The sequence below is a fragment of the Clytia hemisphaerica genome, unplaced genomic scaffold, assembly GCF_902728285.1.
Source record: "Clytia hemisphaerica strain Z4C2 unplaced genomic scaffold, Clytia hemisphaerica genome assembly, whole genome shotgun sequence".
In the NCBI taxonomy this organism is placed as follows: Eukaryota; Metazoa; Cnidaria; class Hydrozoa; order Leptothecata; family Clytiidae; genus Clytia; species Clytia hemisphaerica.
The window spans coordinates 259,222-278,696 of record NW_027104476.1 but is presented as its reverse complement, the minus strand read 5'-3'; the positions used below and the strand labels follow the sequence as shown (position 1 = coordinate 278,696).

General features: G+C 35.0%; 1 protein-coding gene and 1 long non-coding RNA gene across 2 annotated transcripts; one reads left to right on the top strand and one right to left on the bottom strand.

Moving 5' to 3' along the window:
* The first annotated feature begins 5,528 nt into the window (after nucleotides 1-5,528).
* LOC136821446 (uncharacterized) lies at nucleotides 5,529-6,059 on the top strand. Its single transcript, XR_010848744.1, has 3 exons — nucleotides 5,529-5,623; nucleotides 5,734-5,880; nucleotides 6,032-6,059. It is a non-coding gene; the product is annotated as an uncharacterized lncRNA (long non-coding RNA).
* An 11,131-nt stretch (nucleotides 6,060-17,190) lies between these two features.
* On the bottom strand, nucleotides 17,191-18,535 carry LOC136821445 (uncharacterized). The gene is made up of 2 exons (XM_067077678.1): nucleotides 18,302-18,535; nucleotides 17,191-18,084 (listed from the first exon to the last, which is right to left on the bottom strand). Exons 1-2 carry the CDS (start codon nucleotides 18,413-18,415, stop codon nucleotides 17,245-17,247), a joined length of 954 nt encoding a protein of 317 aa, XP_066933779.1. The 5' UTR covers nucleotides 18,416-18,535; the 3' UTR covers nucleotides 17,191-17,244.
* Nucleotides 18,536-19,475: the final 940 nt, after the last annotated feature.

Below are 19,475 nucleotides of genomic sequence, written 5' to 3'. Positions count from 1 at the left end.
TATAGTTGTAGAGTCTAAACAACAATCAACAAGTTCATAAGATAAAGGAGCTAGTGACTCGTTGTCACCAGTACTGTTCATCAAAAACTTCATAGCGCGTTTAGCTACCTGTTTCGCTTCTCTATCATTTTTACCTCCTCCACAAGTAGTGGTTAGCCATTTATAAAACGCATTTCCTATTCCTTCGTCAATTGAATAGTATGGCTTTGAACTGGTTGAAGCCTTTCTCTGGACAGCAGGCTGGTTTAGTTCAACTTCTTCCCTTTTCACCTCTGGTTGCTCGTCAAAATAATAGTACCAAGGATGTTTGTTGTCTATATGTTTTCGTAAACCTCTTTTACTTTCAAAGTGTGAATGTAGGCATAGCTTTGCTGGACAAGTGAATTTACCTTTTTCGTTTTCATCGAATGACAACTTTCTTTTCCCGTTAGCTGAACCATTGATCGAATGCCAGTCTACGAAGAGCACTCTTCTGCGAGCCATTCTTGCCCTTGATGAATAAGTTTAATAAGAGGACCTTTTTATATCATTTAGATTTTGCTTTGATTACTAAATGCAGGGGGTCATCTTTTATATTCGATCCAAATTATTTTGCAACCTTTAGAAAATTTGCTTTTTGGACCTACCCCGGTGGGGTGAAGGTCCTATAAATTAACCCGTGTTTGTTAGTTAGTTCGTTCGTTCGTTAGTTACCAACTTTTCTCGAGATTGGCTCATTTAATTTTTCTGATTTTTTGCACAAAGGTGCATTACTATAAACCCTCGAATGTGACGGAGCCCGATTTTCGAAAAAAAAATTTTTCCGGCCGGTAGAACCGGAAATGTCCCGAAAAAAGCGGTTTTTTGAGATTTTCTCAAGATTTTATCATTAGTTTTTTGCGATTTTTTGGACATAGATGCACATTAGTACTGCCGAAAAGGTGTCGAAAACCGTTTGCCGAAAAAAATTTTTTTCCGGTCTGTAGAACCGGAAATGTGCCGGAAATCGTCGTTTTTTCACATTTCCGTCACATTTTTTCAACTTATTTAATTGTTTTGTTTACAGAAAAATGTTCTTTATGATGATGCCCAAAACTTAGCATCGTTTGATTTCCAAAAAAATCATCCTTTGAATCCGGCGTAAAACGGTTTTCCTTCATTTTTTCAACTTATACTCGACAGATTTTCATGATTTTTTGCACAATGATGTAAAATGGCAATGCCCAAAATGTGACAGAGCCCAATTTTCGAAAAAGAAATTTTTCCGGCCGGTAGAACCGGAAATGTCCCGAAAAAAGCGGTTATTTGAGATTTTCTCGAGATTTTTCATTAGTTTTTTTGCGGATTTTTTTGCACATAGATGCACATTAGTACTGCCAAAAAGGTGTCGAAAACCGTTTGCAGAAAAAAAAAATTTTCCGGTCTGTAGAACGGAAATGTGCCGGAATCGTCGTTTTTTCACATTTCCGTCACATTTTTTCAACTTATTTAATTGTTTCTTTACAGAAAAATGTTCTTATGATGATGCCCAAAACTTAGCATCGTTTGATTTCCAAAAAAATCTTCCTTAGAATCCGGAACTCCTTAAAAATCGCCGGAACAGCCGAAAACCGCCGGCGGTAAAAACGGTTTTCATTTTTTTCAACTTATACTCTACAGATTTTCATAATTTTTTGCACAATGATGTAAAATGGCAATGCCCAAAATGTGACAGAGCCCAATTTTCGAAAAAGAAATTTTTCCGGCCGCTAGAACCGGAAATGTCCCGAAAAAAGCGGTTTTTTGAGATTTTCTCGAGATTTTCTCATTAGTTTTTTGCGATTTTTTGCACATAGATGCACATTAGTACTGCTACATTACTTCCATTAAATTCTAATTATTCGTTTTATAAATAGGTAGGTCCATTAAAGTATTGCTTGTTCATTGGCTCTTTCATTAACCGGGGGAAGTAAGCATTTTATCATTTTACCGCCTTCTTCCTTCTCTAAGGAATTCAACATAATGTGAACCATAACCCTTTTTGTTCTTAAACTTTGGAGTATTTACGAACAATAAAGGATTACTATGATTTAGACTGTTAGTGTCGAAAAGGACCTTTTCGTAAGACAAGACAATGTTCCTTAAAATAAAAACTTTTGTTCCTACAAACATTAAACTGTAAAAATAAACGATAAAACTGTTCTTTTGATAAATTAAATTAGTACATAATTCCATGCCCAGGAATCAAATTATACCTTACATGAAAAGAATACTCTTTTCCAACGGCAATAACAAATTATCATTTTTCTATGTACATTTCGAAACCCGCATTAAGGTATTAATATTCCTTAATAAAGTGTACAAATGCACCCATGCCAAAAGAAACGATTTATTCTGCTCTTAAGAAGAACAAATCTTTCTCCGCGGTGATAAAAATGTTCCCCTGATAAATATGAACAGTTTATGTTACGCGCAAAGGAACAATAGGGTCATTAATAAAACTCGCTTGTTCTCTTTATAGAGGACTTGTTTGTTTTCAAAAAGAGAACGAAAGTGAACAGAACGTACTCCCCTAGAGAAAACGTTCTCAAACAGTTCACTTTGGAACAGAATGGATAACAAATTTAAGTTCCTTTGTTGTACACCGCATAGTAAAATTGTGTTGATTATTTTGAGATTCTTTCAATAGACACAATTCCTTAAGTAGCATAAAAGAAGTATAATTCTCAAGAGTGAATGTTTTATTACAGATGTGATTTCTTTGTTAAAGTGATTAAAATTTGTGAAAAAAATGAGGAAAGTAGTTCACAAAAAAGTATAAAATCAACTACCTTAAGGCATATCATCAAATAGTGTTCTTTACGCGTTGAGTGAGAGATCATGGCTTCAAAAGGATATCAGAGAACTATACGTGGTAAGACTATGAAAGATGCGCTCAGAGAATTCATTGTAAAACCAGTAACAGAATATTGCCACATAATTTCATTTCGCTGTATTTGGGATGTAGACCCTGATGATCTTCCCAAAGCTAGTATGAACNAGATCAAAGAGATGGAGAATGTTACTTTTTATTTTTCTTGCTTGTGTGCCATGAAGTCAACATTTTAAGAGCAGAGCTTCTTAAGAAATCCTGACGTCAGTGATGACGATTACAAAGATGATGATGAAACTTTCGTGATACCAGGTAAGAGTCATTTTACTGACTTTTTTGTCTTCCATTTTCTACAACATTTCTACTTTTAGCTCCGTGTTGAAGGAGTGTTACTCTTTTATTTCTAACGTAATTTTACAAGAAAGAATATCAAAATACGTCATTGTAAAAAGTTTTGTTCAAACTGACGTTGTATTTGTTAGATTTTTTGTTCTTCATTTCAACGGCATATAAGGATTTTTTTAATTATTTTTTCGAAACTTTTATCATCCCAATTTTAATTTTTCAGGTATTTCTTTCTGGATTGGGTTGGTGTGTTCGGTGAGCGAGCTGGACGTAATAGAAAACTCCCTTCGAAAATCAATAATGAAAGCTGGTTTAGACGTGACGACTTGTAAACCAATTGTACCAAGAAGTAAGAGCCAAATTCTCACTTTTTTTAACCTAATGGTTTACAACCTTCAAAAATTTATTAGATCAAAATAGAGAATAAAGTCTTTAGTAATATATGCCAAAATGAATTACATAATGGAATCGTAAAATAGCGAAATAGAATTTGTTATGACGGTATGTTATGTCACCTCCCGGAAAAAACTTTCACATTAATTCACTATTTCATAGACAAGAAAAATTCGATCGATCAATACACAGCACTGCTTGTACAGACACTAAAAGATCACAACAGGAGAGAGATGATTATTCATGCTATTACCTTTTACAACCAAGAACTCGCAAAAGCTGCAATGAAGCATCACAAGGTAATTTTTTATCACTCGAATGCATACCAAGACGATAATTAGTTTACGAATTCTTTTCTAATTAAAGGTTTTTTATAAAAACATCAGAAAATGTGGAAGCCTTGGAATGTTCTTAAAAATTGTGCTTCACATTTTGGCCATCGAAGCTTTATGTTCTTGTATATAGTTTATCCTTATATAAAAAATGTATCTAAATCTTTGGAATCACTGCTTGGAAAGTACTAAGTAGTATTGTATGTTACTTAGCTTATGTTTATTTGAATGAAAAAAAAACTTACCCAGTTGGCACACACGTTCATGTTGTTGGTGACGAAAATATACCGGCGTCGTTGTGCATTAGACCAACAATACCAATCTCGGTTAAAACAAAACTACTAAAGGGCATCCGTGACATAAAGTTCACAAGACTATCCATCGACATAATTGACGAATCTTCAGATAAAGGTAAATTATGCCCTCCTTGTTCTAGTTTTTAGTTATGTCCTATCTGGTTCAAATACAGCTGTGGCACGAGGGTGTGTATGGAAAGTTTTATTTTTGAAATTGTGTGACACAAAGAACTTGTAAATAAAGTTTATAGGTCTTAAAAATACTTTGTAGATTGTTAGATGCCTTATATGATTTTGAGCAATTTTAAAATAATCTTCTTATTTCAGTTGCTGTGGTGTCCAGACCGAAGCCCACAAATAAGACACTTCTTGCCATTCACGAAGTGGAGAGGCATATGGTCAAAAAAGGTTATGCTTTATGTGATGGAATGGTGTACAAAAAACCTCCGGAGGCAAAATTCACATATGTTTTGTGTACTACTGTGAAGAAATTTCTGATGAAGTGCTTGAAGAAACATAAAATAGCCGAATTATTGACTACCTGTCTCGAGAAAGTAAATGAGTTGTTGTCGGATCCGGCATGTGGTCTTATCAGGCCAATCACTCGCCTTTTCAATGCTGTGGAAGTTTTACCACCAGGAACCCTTTTTCTGATAGCTGAAAAAAGATTCGTTAGGATGAAATCCCTTGACAAGCATCACTCTCCAAGAGCCTTCGTGAAGTATGTTTACAAATCAGACCGTGTTCCATACCCCTTACCGTTCGTCCAAGGTTTGTTTATGAATATTTTTTGTAAGAATCACATCAAATTTGTTCTCCCCTCTCTAGGATTAGAAAATTTAATAATGAATAAAGCTTTGCTCATCAAAGTTATGGACTAAATAAAAACATTTCGGAAGTCTATCACACGTTTTCATAAGAACAAACTATATAAGAACACGAGGCTGTAATTGTCAAAATGTAAAATAAGTTAAAACATTTCAAGGCTTTGCGGACTCTAAAGTACCGAATTCCTTTTAGGAAAATGAAGAGAACTATTCAAAAATAGTGAAAATGAGAACACATTAAGAACATTGTTAGACTTGAAGCTCAAAATGCTAACAACATCCTACCCTACCGGTACATAACGTTGTTTTAACGTTCATCTAACGTTAGATGGACGCTATTAACGTTAGATAAACGTTGAAGCAACGTTGTGTGCCACCTGGGTAAGGCTTCAAAAATGTTGGATGTTCTTAAAACGATTTATCTTTTGTTTTAATTCATAGGAATTTTCAACAGTTTTCCGGGAAAGCGAAAAAGATTGGAATTTCTACAAAAGTTTTACCAACTGCTGCTCCATCAAATGTTTCCAATAAAAGAACGAAAACTTCTTGTCTATGGAGATTCAAATTCCGGTAAAACCAGCTGGTTTTACGTCTTTCAAGGTAACCATTTTTATCTGCTTTACTCGTTGTCCTCATTCAAATTAGGCTCGGCTGGTAATCAAACATCAAGAGTGCAATATGATTTAAAGCTGACATTATATTTTTTATAGGAATCATTGGAACAGACCACATTGCTGGTGTGACACAGGAGAGTCAATTTGCTGGTCACATGATCAACGAATCCACAGAAATAGTTTTTATGGACGAATGGTCATCAAATAGCTTGAGCTGTGAAGAAGCTAAACGTGTCCTTCAAGGTATAAAAATACTAATGTCTAACTTTTTGGGAGTTTTTTTCAAATTCGTTATAGTTATAAAACACTGCACATCTGGTCTGAGGCTGGCTTGAAATGTTCACTGAAATTGATTTGTATATCTTAAATTTATACTATTACTACACTTTTTAAGGTGGCTTAATAATGCTCTCACAAAAACATAAGTCGGCCAAGAAGATCAAGTACAAGTCTGGTTTTTTCATTACCACAAACAAGAAACCTAGATTTGGTAAAAAGACGGAAGAGTCCAGCGAATCCGAATGGGAATCAAATGATATGGACAGCGAAGACGACGAAAATATTCCAGGAGACAAAGACAACAGGGCTGTATATAAACGACTGAGGTGTTTCAGGACAAAATCTCTTCCAAATGAAGATTCCAGTGTTGGAGGTAAATAAATTAAATCTTATTGGGTAAATTTTAAGATGTATTAAGCCATTTTTACAAAGTTATTCCTTGAGTACCAACATCTTTAGTCAGAAAAATATATTTTTTCCTCTGTAGATTGGCTTCGTAACCACTGCATGGAGGTATTTCATTATTGTTCGGAGGTGTTAAAGACCACGCCTTTATTTGACAGTTGCTCGAACCAAGATGTTTTTAAATTAAAGAGGGATGAAGAAAGGATGGGCGCTGCATACAATGATTATGATGGTTTAGCTGAAAGCCTGCTTGCCGATTCAGATTTCGAAACAGATTCTTCAGAGGACGCAGAAGAAACATCGTCTGAATCAGAAGAGGAAGCATTAAACTTTTACTTCAGAAGACATGGATTTGTATTTTCTCGGTGCGGATGAGAGTGACCCAAAGAGATGGAAGAAGGACCACGAGTACTTCACAACTGATATAAAACGAGTCGACCCCCTTGTGAGAAAGCTAACAATGCTAACGGATGAAGATTGGTCCAAACTACCCATCAACAAAGAAGATTTGAAACGGTTAACCCTATTATTATCAGGCTTTTTCGGGTTTTGTATTCTCAAGGGGGGGTGTTTTCCACCAGCCTTGCATAACTTTTGTTCTAGAAAAGATATGGACTTGCAATTTGGCAGAATTGTTCTCTACCATAAAAGAAGTTCATAGAAAAAAATTTGGGTTGATGACGTCATCATAAAGGTGATGACGTCATCACAAACTTTCACACTTATCGCTGACCAATGAAAAAGTACTATTCAATAAAATAGCAATTAAAGTTAAACGAATGGAGATTTTTCAATTCTGTTTTGAATTTCTAAAAGGCAAAATAAATATCTTTAACATATTTGCCGGTTTTTATATTACTGATAAAATTGACGTTTAAAATCCATGCAGAAAATGAGTAAATTTTTTCAAAAAACAATGACGTCATTTTTGATGACGTCAGCAGTTTTTGAAAATTTTTAAATATTTTTTAAAATTTATTATTGATACCTAAAACCTGTCAAAATTTGAAGTCAGTTGGATGCCTAGATCAAAAGTTATGCTACATTTAAGCTTTTGGGATTTTACAGGGTTTTAGCTGGATTTTATGATACGCCTGCACAAAAAAGTCATAAAACCTGATCTGGTCGGTGTATAATTGTAAAATTTGGTATACATGCTGCTATTAGGATTATATTAAAAGTCAAAAACTTTCAGAGTGTTAAAAAAAAATTTCAGTGAGCTATTAGCAAAATAGTGCCAGCCTGGTGGAAAACACCCCCCCCTGATAAAAATAGGGTTAATGCCTCTATAATCCATTTTTGATCTAGTAAACTGTTTGACAAGTGATTCAGATCAACAGGCTCAACTGTAAAGAAAAACGTTTTGCACTTGTGCACGCATATCCTTTAAAGAATCAAAAAGCTATGAATTCATTCTTTCTAGAAATGAATATCTTTTCAGAACTCAAACTAGAACTCAATGATTAATCAAAGTTTTTATTCCTGTCAAAATGTAACCATTACAACCTTTATTTTTTAGTTACAACATTAGAAAAGCAAACAGTTGGACTGGTGTGGACAGCTTCTACGAGGCATGGCTCAAAAGAAAAGAATCACAGGAATCACAATCAACAACCCTAACTCAGCGTATCTCCAACATTTGTGATGCAAATGAAAGCGAATGTGATTTAGACGAGTTATTGACACCACCCGTTCAGAGATCTTCAACGAGCACATCCACCCCTTCAAAAGAAGTCACTGGTAACAGCAGCTCGAAAAGTGATTCGGGCAATCACATAACTCAATTCCTTAAACTGAGAAATAACAATCAAGAAAATTCAACTTCGAAATCAGTTAAAAGGCGTTTGTCGAGAATCGTTAGCTCAAGCGATACTGAGAGTGAACTAGAGCAAGCTTTAACGGTCTCAGCCCCGAAAAAATCAAAAACTCTAGATAGTCGTGAAACAGGAGATATAAAACCTGAAATTCTCTTCCAACCTACATTCAACTCGACCACTACAATACAAATTTCTACGGACGAAAAAGATGATAAGGCTGCATTACAGAAAAGTTTATTCAAAACAAACACATGTGTACCATACGAAGAAGCACTAATTATATCCTCCTCTGATGAAGAACACGTTTGAAAAAAATATATGTCGTCATTTATCTATCTCATATACCCCTTGGTCTTTCACTCCGTACTTCTTTTGAACGAATACAAAAGAAGCCCTCGACACACCTTCTACAAAACTTTCGAAAAAGTCAAAAAATATTCTAAGTCCAAATTTGAGTCTTGTCACCCGTTGTCACCCGTTGTCACTCGTTGTTACCCTTGTCACACTTTTTATAAAACTTTCGAGAAAGTTGAAAAATATTCTAAGTCCAAATTTGAGTCTTGTCACTCGTTGTCACCCGTTGTCAACCGTTGTTACCCTTGTCACACTTTTTACAAAACTTTCGAAAAAGTCAAAAAATATTCTAAGTCCAAATTTGAGTCTTGTCACTCGTTGTCACCATTTGTCACCCGTTGTTACCCTTGTCACACTTTTTACAAAACTTTCGAAAAAGTCAAAAAATATTCTAAGTCCAAATTTGAGGCTTGTCACCTGTTGTCACCCGTTGTCACCCGTTGTTACCCTTGTCACACATTTTACAAAACTTTCGAAAAAGTCAAAAAATATTCTAAGTCCAAATTTGAGTCTTGTCACCCGTTGTCACCCGTTGTCACCCGTTGTTAGCCTTGTCACACTTTTTACAAAACTATCGAAAAAGTTGAAAAATATACTAAGTCCAAATTTGAGTCTTGTCACTCGTTGTCACCTGTTGTCACCCGTTGTTACCCTTGTCACACTTTTTACAAAACTTTCGAAAAAGTTGAAAAATATTCTAAGTCCTAATTTGAGTCTTGTCACCCGTTGTCACCCGTTGTTACCCTTGTCACACTTTTTACAAAACTTTCGAAAAAGTCAAAAAATATTCTAAGTCCAAATTTGAGTCTTGTCACCCGTTGTCACCCGTTGTCACTCGTTGTTACCCTTGTCACACTTTTTACAAAACTTTCGAAAAAGTCAAAAAATATTCTAAGTCCAAATTTGAGTCTTGTCACCCGTTGTCACCCGTTGTCACTCGTTGTTACCCTTGTCACACTTTTTACAAAACTTTTGAAAAAGTCAAAAAATATTCTAAGTCCAAATTTGAGTCTTGTTACCCGTTGTCACTCGTTGTTACCCTTGTCACACTTTTTACAAAACTTTCGAAAAAGTCAAAAAATATTCTAAGTCCAAATTTGAGTCTTGTCACCCGTTGTCACCCGTTGTCACTCGTTGTTACCCTTGTCACACTTTTTACAAAACTTTCGAAAAAGTCAAAAAATATTCTAAGTCCAAATTTGAGTCTTGTCACCCGTTGTCACCCGTTGTCACTCGTTGTTACCCTTGTCACACTTTTTACAAGACTTTTGAAAAATTCAAAAAATATTCTAAGTCCAAATTTGAGTCTTGTTACCCGTTGTCACCCGTTGTCACACGTTGTTACCCTTGTCACACTTTTTACAAAACTTTCGAAAAAGTTGAAAAATATTCTAAGTCCAATTTTAAGTCTTGTCACCCGTTGTCACCCGTTGTCACATTTTTTTATACAATATTTATGATTAGTATCCTTGTCACCCGTTGTCACACATTTTGTATAAAAAGTGTGACAACGGGTGACAAGACTCAAATTTGGACTTAGAATTTTTTTTGACTTTTTCGAAAGTTTTGTAAAAAGTGTGACAAGGGTAACAACGAGTGACAACGGGTGACAACGAGTGACAAGACTCAAATTTGGACTTAGAATATTTTTTGACTTTTTCGAAAGTTTTGTAAAAAGTGTGACAAGGGTAACAACGAGTGACAACGGGTGACAACGGGTGACAAGACTCAAATTTGGACTTAGATTATTTTTTGACTTTTTCAAAAGTTTTGTAAAAAGTGTGACAAGGGTAACAACGGGTGACAACGGGTGACAACGGGTGATAAGACTCAAATTAGGACTTAGAATATTTTTCAACTTTTTCGAAAGTTTTGTAAAAAGTGTGACAAGGGTAACAACGGGTGACAACAGGTGACAAGGAGTGACAAGACTCAAATTTGGACTTAGTATATTTTTCAACTTTTTCGATAGTTTTGTAAAAAGTGTGACAAGGGTAACAACGAGTGACAACGGGTGACAACGGGTGACAAGACTCAAATTTGGACTTAGAATATTTTTTGACTTTTTCGAAAGTTTTGTAAAAAGTGTGACAAGGGTAACAACGAGTGACAACGGGTGACAAGACTCAAATTTGGACTTAGAATATTTTTCAACTTTTTCGAAAGTTTTGTAAAAAGTGTGACAAGGGTAACAACGGGTGACAACAGGTGACAACGAGTGACAAGACTCAAATTTGGACTTAGTATATTTTTCAACTTTTTCGAAAGTTTTGTAAAAAGTGTGACAAGGGTAACAACGAGTGACAACGGGTGATAACGGGTGACAAGACTCAAATTTGGACTTAGAATATTTTTTGACTTTTTCGAAAGTTTTGTAAAAAGTGTGACAAGGGTAACAACGAGTGACAACGGGTGACAACGGGTGACAAGACTCAAATTAGGACTTAGAATATTTTTCAACTTTTTTGAAAGTTTTGTAAAAAGTGTGACAAGGGTAACAACGGGTGACAACAGGTGACAAGGAGTGACAAGACTCAAATTTGGACTTAGTATATTTTTCAACTTTTTCGATAGTTTTGTAAAAAGTGTGACAAGGGTAACAACGGGTGACAACAGGTGACAACGAGTGACAAGACTCAAATTTGGACTTAGTATATTTTTCAACTGTTTCGAAAGTTTTGTAAAAAGTGTGACAAGGGTAACAACGAGTGACAACGGGTGATAACGGGTGACAAGACTCAAATTTGGACTTAGAATATTTTTTGACTTTTTCGAAAGTTTTGTAAAAAGTGTGACAAGGGTAACAACGAGTGACAACGGGTGACAACGGGTGACAAGACTCAAATTAGGACTTAGAATATTTTTCAACTTTTTTGAAAGTTTTGTAAAAAGTGTGACAAGGGTAACAACGGGTGACAACAGGTGACAAGGAGTGACAAGACTCAAATTTGGACTTAGTATATTTTTCAACTTTTTCGATAGTTTTGTAAAAAGTGTGACAAGGGTAACAACGGGTGACAACAGGTGACAACGAGTGACAAGACTCAAATTTGGACTTAGTATATTTTTCAACTTTTTCGAAAGTTTTGTAAAAAGTGTGACAAGGGTAACAACGAGTGACAACGGGTGACAAGACTCAAATTTGGACTTAGAATATTTTTCAACTTTTTCGAAAGTTTTGTAAAAAGTGTGACAAGGGTAACAACGAGTGACAACGGGTGACAAGACTCAAATTTGGACTTAGAATATTTTTGACTTTTTCGAAAGTTTTGTAAAAAGTGTGACAAGGGTAACAACGAGTGACAACGGGTGACAACGGGTGACAAGACTCAAATTTGGACTCAGACTTTTTTTCAAGAATTCAAAAGTTTTGCAACAACGGTTATTTAAAAAAATGTGATGAGATTAAAACGAACATGTTATACATGATTAGGAAGTGTGCCACTATTTATAAAAGGACAGAAATTCAAATAAAAGCAATCGTTCCTTTTTTCTCAATATTTGTGATTTTTAGACAAGTACTTTCAAAATTTTACATATCTATTTCCATAATCGATTTTTCAAGCTCGTATTCGCCATCATCCAAAGAAATCAAATTAAGCGTGGAGTTTGACAAAATTTCAATGGGAATATTTTCTAACTCATCATCTGTAACAATAGCAACAATGTTCTCATCTTCGTTGCTTGACTTTTCGTCATCAGAAAGCAAACACATACCCTCTCGAGGATTTCGCTTTAATGTGGCATTTCTAAATTTTCTTTGGCGTGTCTCACCCTTACTTAGTTTTTCGAACAAGGTCGTGTCGGATTCACTTGAAGACGAGGAACTGTACTCCATTATTTTTGTTTAAGTTTTTTCTATGAAAAAGAAATATAAGTCAGTTTTTATTCATATCATTCCTTTTTGTCAAGAAAATATTTTTATACACAAATACTGTAACTACAACAAATATATGGTTGATACATTTATTCAATTTGACAATAACAATAACGTTATAATATGCTCAAAAAATTAAGACAGTCAAACAAAAAATAATAAAACGACTTGAATGTTAGCGGGTTCGTTTTTGGATTAGTTGAGAATCTTTAGTAGCCCTTTTATTAAACATTTACACAAATTGCGAAAACCTTTTTTTCTTGAGCAGCTTCAAATTTCAGAAAGGCTTAAATCAGTTCTAAGTTAATGGTGTGTCAGCGGCCAATGCTGAAATAAACGAAAAATATCTACTTTTTATATAATTTTTTAAATGCAGCCGAATCAGCTCGTACTCTTAACGAATCTCGAGTTCTAGAACGATGGAAATTAAAAGTCTTATCTCGAATAATGCCGGCCCAGTTTTTTTCACCATGCTTTTTTATTCCATTGAACAGCATTTCATCCTCTTCTGGTGAAAACTTTACTTTCTTGTTGCTTACCTCTTTCGAAGCTATCTCCCTCTTTATTGTAACACTTTTGCTTATCATTGGCTTATCATATGTAGACGGTTTTCCAGGCGTTGAAGCTCTAACAGAACTAATAATCTCCATCTGAACTTCTGCAGAATCATTATGATCGATAGTAGGCATAACAGCGGACGAACACATAGTTTGAACACGTTGCATTATACTGTTCACTTCTCTACATTGAGCATCTAAGCTACAATTTTCATACTCCTCTTCGTCTGAATCAACAGTAAAGGGAGTGTGAGTACCAATCGTATTCAAACGAGAAGGTCCTGGATTTTGGCCAATAACTAAGGGACTGGGAGCTTTCGATATAGCTGCTAGGTCTCTAAATACCTCTGATACCGTGTCTTGTTGGTCTTTTCGAGCTGTTCCCAGCATTTTCTCCATACATTTTTGACCTGCTGTTGCCACCATTCTCGATTGTTTCTTTTTGTAGTGCACTTTTGCAACTTCCGAGCTGTGTTTTTGATCTTCAGAGATAATTTCTTGTTCCGATTTCGATAATCTATCTGCACTTGTAGTCTCAACGATCTGTCTATATCGAGTTGGATGAATGTACTTTCCTATGGCTCGATGCACAAGTAAGGTCATGGCATTAGTCAAGGATTTGTATTGACCTCCTGTTGTAGATACTAACAAATAATCACAACATGGGTTCAAAAGGGGTCGCACAAAGTCGATGTAGGTGTCTAGTATAGTAAATACTTCTTCACTTAAAATGAGTGTATCGAAAAGGTATTTACCTGCAGTCTTGAATTCTCTTTGATCAATGAAACCATCGGTTTGTTGTTTTGCTTTTGCGATCATTGATAAGGTTAAATATTGGAATGTCATTGGTCTACTGCACTTGACCCTTAAGAACAAGAAAGTAGTGATGAAACGAGTGCAAAATGTCAATTCCTGCTTATTTGGTAAAGGTTGTTGGACTTTACATTTATTGACGATGTCTTTATAGTGGGGTATGTGGTACGGGATGACTCTTTCCATTTCCTCAAGGCTTGCCCAGCTGTCACGTCCAATCAAATTTTCCAAATCAAAGTTCCGAGTGCTGTCAAGTCGTTTCTTCTTTCGCAAATTTTCTTTCGCCCTTCTCAAGTAAACTTCAGTAATCGTAAAACACCTCAATTTGTTATCGTTGATTCCAAATGCCTTTCTATAATCCATTAAATCAAAAATAGCTTTGACATAATTCAATGCCCCCGAAGAAGACATTTTCCATTCATCCTCTAAAACAGTCAAGAATTTCAATATAATGGTTGTTGAGCCAAGACAACAATCAATTAATTCATAAGAAAGGGATGCTAAAGATTCGTTGTCCCCTGTACTGCTCATCAAAAACTTCATAGCGCGTTTTGCGACCTGTTTTGATTCTCTTTCATTTTTGCCTCCGCCACAGGTAGTGGTTAGCCATTTATAAAACGCTTTTCCTATCCCCTCATCAATTGAATAGTAAGGTTTCGAGCTGGTTGACGCCTTTCTTTTGAAAGCAGGCTGATTCAGCTCAACATCTTCTCGTTTAACGTCTGGCTGTTCATCGAAGTAGTAGTACCAAGGATGTTTATTGTCTATATGTTTCCTTAAACCTCTCGTACTTGCAAAATCTGAATGAAGGCAAAGTTTTGCTGGACAAGTGTATTTACCTTTTTCATTTCCATTGAATGACAGCTTCCTTTTTCCGTTGGCTGATCCATTGATTGAACGCCAGTCTACAAAGAGCACCCTCCGGTGGGCCATTTCAGCCCTTGATAACTGACGAATGATCAGGGATCATTTTTATATCATACTGGTTCACTTTAAAATTGAATTCAGGGGGTTACTCATTGTCCTCTATTCCAAAAATGTTTTGAGCTTTAGAAATTCTGTTTTCTGATTGGTTTTTTTGTTTTCCGGGGGTAAACAACCTTTTTCCCGCCAAACAGAGACACTTCCCGCCAATTTGAATCCCTAAAGACTTCACTTTTATCATTTCAAACAGCCCTTTGTGTTCCTAATATTTCTTTCAAAAATATTACAATAATGTTGTAATCAAAGATGTTATGATTTGGTGTACTTTTCGGACTTGTAATTTTTCACGGACACCATCTAAGTCTCATAGAATGCGCAACAAAGGGTAACAACGAGCAACGACGGGTAACAAGGCAAAGGTTCAAAAATTTGGCTATTCGATTAAATTTATTGTGTTCTAAAATGTAAACGGCATGCTGATAATAAGCCATTGTTTTGAAAATATTCCTTTTAAAGATCATATTGATCTTTTTGACGTAATAAAGACGTTCATTCAGGCCGTGTCCCTTTAGATTCATTTCCCTGTTACAAGCAGTAGACATTTACGGAGAAAAAAATGTTTCTTACACTAAAAATGTTTTGTTCCCATGAGAACATCTAACTATTCCAAAATTAAAAGAACAAAGCGTTTTCTATGATCTTAAAAGATTTTGTCTCAAATATACCTATGTTCTTTCAGTTCAATTCATTCCTTTCATTGAAAGAATAAGCCATTCCCAATTCAATAATCAATATGTTCATTTGGTTAATTGAACACATAGTTACGCACATAGATATAACTTGTTCTTGATATGTACGTCCAAAGTTTTCACACTCTAATGGGACGAATTAGTTATTTAGATAATCGAATAAAGTGTTCTCCGCGACAATAACAAAGTGTTCCCTTGTCATTTTGAACACTTTGTTATCTCTGCAGTATTAATAAAATGTTCGCCTATTGCGAGGAACACATTGGACGCCATGTTAAGGGAATAGAAAAGACATTTTATTAAGAATATTTTTATTCTCTCGTAAATGCCTGGTTTGTTCTCAGTAAAGAGAACGAAAGTGAACAGAATGTGTTTCCTAAGAGGAAGCTTTCCCAAAGGGATCATTTTAGAACAATTTCGATAATAGATTAATGTTCCTTTGTTGTACATCGCATTACGAAATTGTGTTGATCATTTGGGGATTCTTTCTATAGACAGAACTGCCTAAAGATCAATAAAAAAAAATGTTAGTATAAGAAGGATACTCTATTACGAAAGCAATTTCTTTGTTCAGACAAGAAAAACTTGTTTCAAAATTTGAAAAGTTATGATACCAAAGTGTATAAAAACATCTACATTAAGGTAGCTGTAAAAAGGCCTTAAAAAGTCGACGAGAATAAGGTCACAAAACTAGCAAAAAACTTTCTATGTTGGCGAAAATGTTTGGTATAAGAATAGGTCAATCTGTTTAAGGTATGTGTTCACCTTTCTTGACACATTCTCTTTAATTGATCATATCTATAGAACAACAAATTGTTATATATCAAAAGTGTATATTTTCTGAAAGCCAAAAGTTTCAGCTGAATTTAAAAAACTGGGCAGGATATAATTAAAATCTTAAGAAGTTTAACCTTACCTACTTCAAAGAAGTTAAAGTCACCCATTTAGCTTTTGAATTTTGAAAAAGTAATTTCGATACTATGTTCCCAATAGATTGAACTAAAAAAGTATCTTGGGATTTTTTTTGGAATTGACTTCAACTCTTTAAATCCTAAATTCTGTAAAAATATCGATAAAAAAGTAAATTTAAATGTGATTTTTTCAGTTATCTGTAAATTGAGGAAAAACAACTCGGTTAAAAATAAAATCCTAAGACACCTTTTAAATTTGATCTTTTGGGAATCTCATAAAAAAAGAATGAAGTCGATATCTAAATGCTATGGGTGACTTTAACTTCGTTAAAAGTAGTATGGTGTGGTAAAATTTTGTTTTTTTCTACATCAATTTGAAATTTCTAACGAGATGATTGCTGTTTATTTGAGTAATCAGTGAAATGTGTCAAAAATATTACTATTCAATAGAGGTGAGAATAAACATCAGCTGAATTCTCTCTTTTGTCTTTGTTGTTTCCGAAAGAGACAATTATTTGCCCAATAAGGTCACAATCGTTTAACCAAAGATGTAAAAGCAAAATTGGTCCGTGAACGTGAAAATGTTTTTTTTTCGCGCATGAATACGTGAATTGGCAAAAATTTGTGCGTGAATACCTGAATTGAGGGTTGACTGGGGGGCCTCATAAAGTACAAGACTTGTTTGTACAGTTTCTAATTTGTTACTACACAATAGATTTGATAACCGAAAATTCATTATTTTCGAAAAAAAAAACATAAATATAATATCGGTATAGGTATTAGGCTTCCTTCACCGACGGTATTACAGTATTTGACCCAAAACTTTGTCGGTATGACGGTATTTAAGACCCCTGAAGTCCCCCCCCCTAAAGAGTTGATATTTCCAACTTATTTCGAAGTAGACAACGGGTGACTTTTCCCTTACAAAGAAAATAAAATGTCTTTAGTGTCAATAGATCTTAGTCCTTTTTGACTTGTATTTCTTCTAAAGATTGCCTCTACAATCAAAAAAAGGTCTTCAGCTGTTGTAGAAACTTTCCACAGACCACCTCGGTTGATTTCATCCAAAAAGGTATCAGTGACATCATTATCCCGGCCTGCCTCCAAAAATGCAATGGCCATTTGATTATACAATGATTTCCAATCTTTGGAATTTTTCATTTTTTTGTAAAGTTTTTTGTAACAATAGCCACCAATATACCTCAAACCATGTTTCTCCATTTCCGAAAGTTCAGGTAGCGGTCGGTAGGACAACGGTACCCATGGTTCAGAATCATCGAAATCGTCTCCGTTCTCAAGAGACTCTGTCGTTAGCTCTTTACGCAGGGCAGTGAATCGGTCAGCAAGTTTTTGGACAATTAAAGTTGACACATCTCTTCCTAGACCAAAATATGTTTGCGCATTCAAAATGGGTTTTGAGAAGATACTGGTATAAAGTTTTTCAGTATTACCATTCTTATGGTACGCATTGTAGATTGTAGATATTTCATCAAAAAATTTGTCACTAAAAGTAACTTCATTGGACAATTCAACTTTGACTGTTTCTGGATAGCATCCATTATCAATGATAGCAATTCGAATTTCTTGAATCAAAATTTTCAATTGTTCTTTAGTGAGGACTTCTTTAATGGTCAATATTTTCACTTTAGCAATGTCTCGGTTTTCTTTAATGACATGTTGCACAGTTTGGTGTCGCTTCAACCCAGATCGACTTTTGCATTTCTTCTGACAAATTTCACAAGTCACTTCACATTTGCTAACCTGAATAAAGGCAAGAAATATAAACCGCATTAATTTCATGTACACTAACACAATACTACTCAATATATATGGTGATTGTTTTCAACAAGTAAAGAAAATTAGAACATTTGAAAGAGCTGTTTGTGTTGTTGTGTGTTGTGCATCTGTGCAGTAAAATAGCATGAAAAAAAAACACTGTTTTCTCACACAAAAATTGAGGTTTTAAATTCTAACTTACATCTTCCACCACAGTACGAAGTTCTTTTTCAAATGCTTCATCTTCTTCTTCTAGAGCTGCCAAAATTACATCGAAATCTTCTTCTGAGTAGTATTCACTGTTTTTGGTAGCCATTTTTCCTAACTTGTGAAGCTAAACTGACTGGCGCGTTCAAAATTTGTGCACTCTTGTTATTGTCTCGATTATTCAAACGCCGGAGTTTGTCTCGATAGAAAGCCGAACCAGATTTTCTTTTGAAGTCCAAGTTTTTTGTCCTATGTATTGTTACTTGTCACTGTGAACTTGTTTGTTTGTCTGTTGGTCTTTTATGTTTCTGTATATTTGTGTGCAAGTGTGTGTTGTTTTTATGTTTGTTGGTTTGTTTGGACTGCGGGTCAGTTCAGGGTTATGGAATCTGGGGGAGGCTGAGTGTTGGACGTCCTTAAAACAAGTTTAAAGCCGCTGCACCTGTCGCAAGTCGGGGACTCCAGATTACATTATATTCGTGTTGGGATTTTGGGTAGTTTTTAGTGTTTGTATTTCTCGTGATTGCTGTATATGTCTACATATATTCTACTTAGATTTCCATCTGTTTCCATTCATATATTTTTCATAATTAGAAACAGCTTTTCTTATAGATGACGGATTTAAAAAAGAATTCATTTGTTTTCAATAAAGAAAATATTCAAAACTATACTCGTAAGAATGCTTATGAAAGTAAAGACATTAATACAAAAAAATTTCGCTTTTCGTGCGTGGAAAAACTACAACCTGGAAGAGAAAAAGATAATATCTTTAGTCTGAAATGCATCCCAGAACATTCTGAACTAGTTAAATGGTTTGAAGATCTTGTTAAGCATAAAAGACTTGCTGCAGGAAACTATGTTATAAACTATGTCAGAGGGCTTCTTGACTATGATGATGTTGATCATTTATTAACATTGCACAGAATCCAAACTATCAAAAGAGCTGTGGGGCAAGATATAGCTTGGCTCAATAAAACAAAAGTGAAGCCAACAAATATCAATGAGGTGATTCAAGATGACGTTTTTTCCAAATTCAAGAACCTTTTATGGTGCCCACCTCCTGCTGATCTCCCTGGCATACCCATGAGCACCTCTATACTCTCTGAACTATGCGGCAAGCGGTTTCTAAATACATACCTATACATATGTTATTTGTTGCTGCAATGTTG

Coding starts and splice junctions, on each gene's coding strand:
- LOC136821445 (XM_067077678.1), bottom strand. CDS start 18,415: ATGGCTACCAAAAACAGTGAATACTACTCAGAAGAAGATTTCGATGTA. Junction 18,085..18,301: donor TTCGTACTGTGGTGGAAGAT/GTAAGTTAGAAT, acceptor GCCTTTATTCAG/GTTAGCAAATGTGAAGTGAC.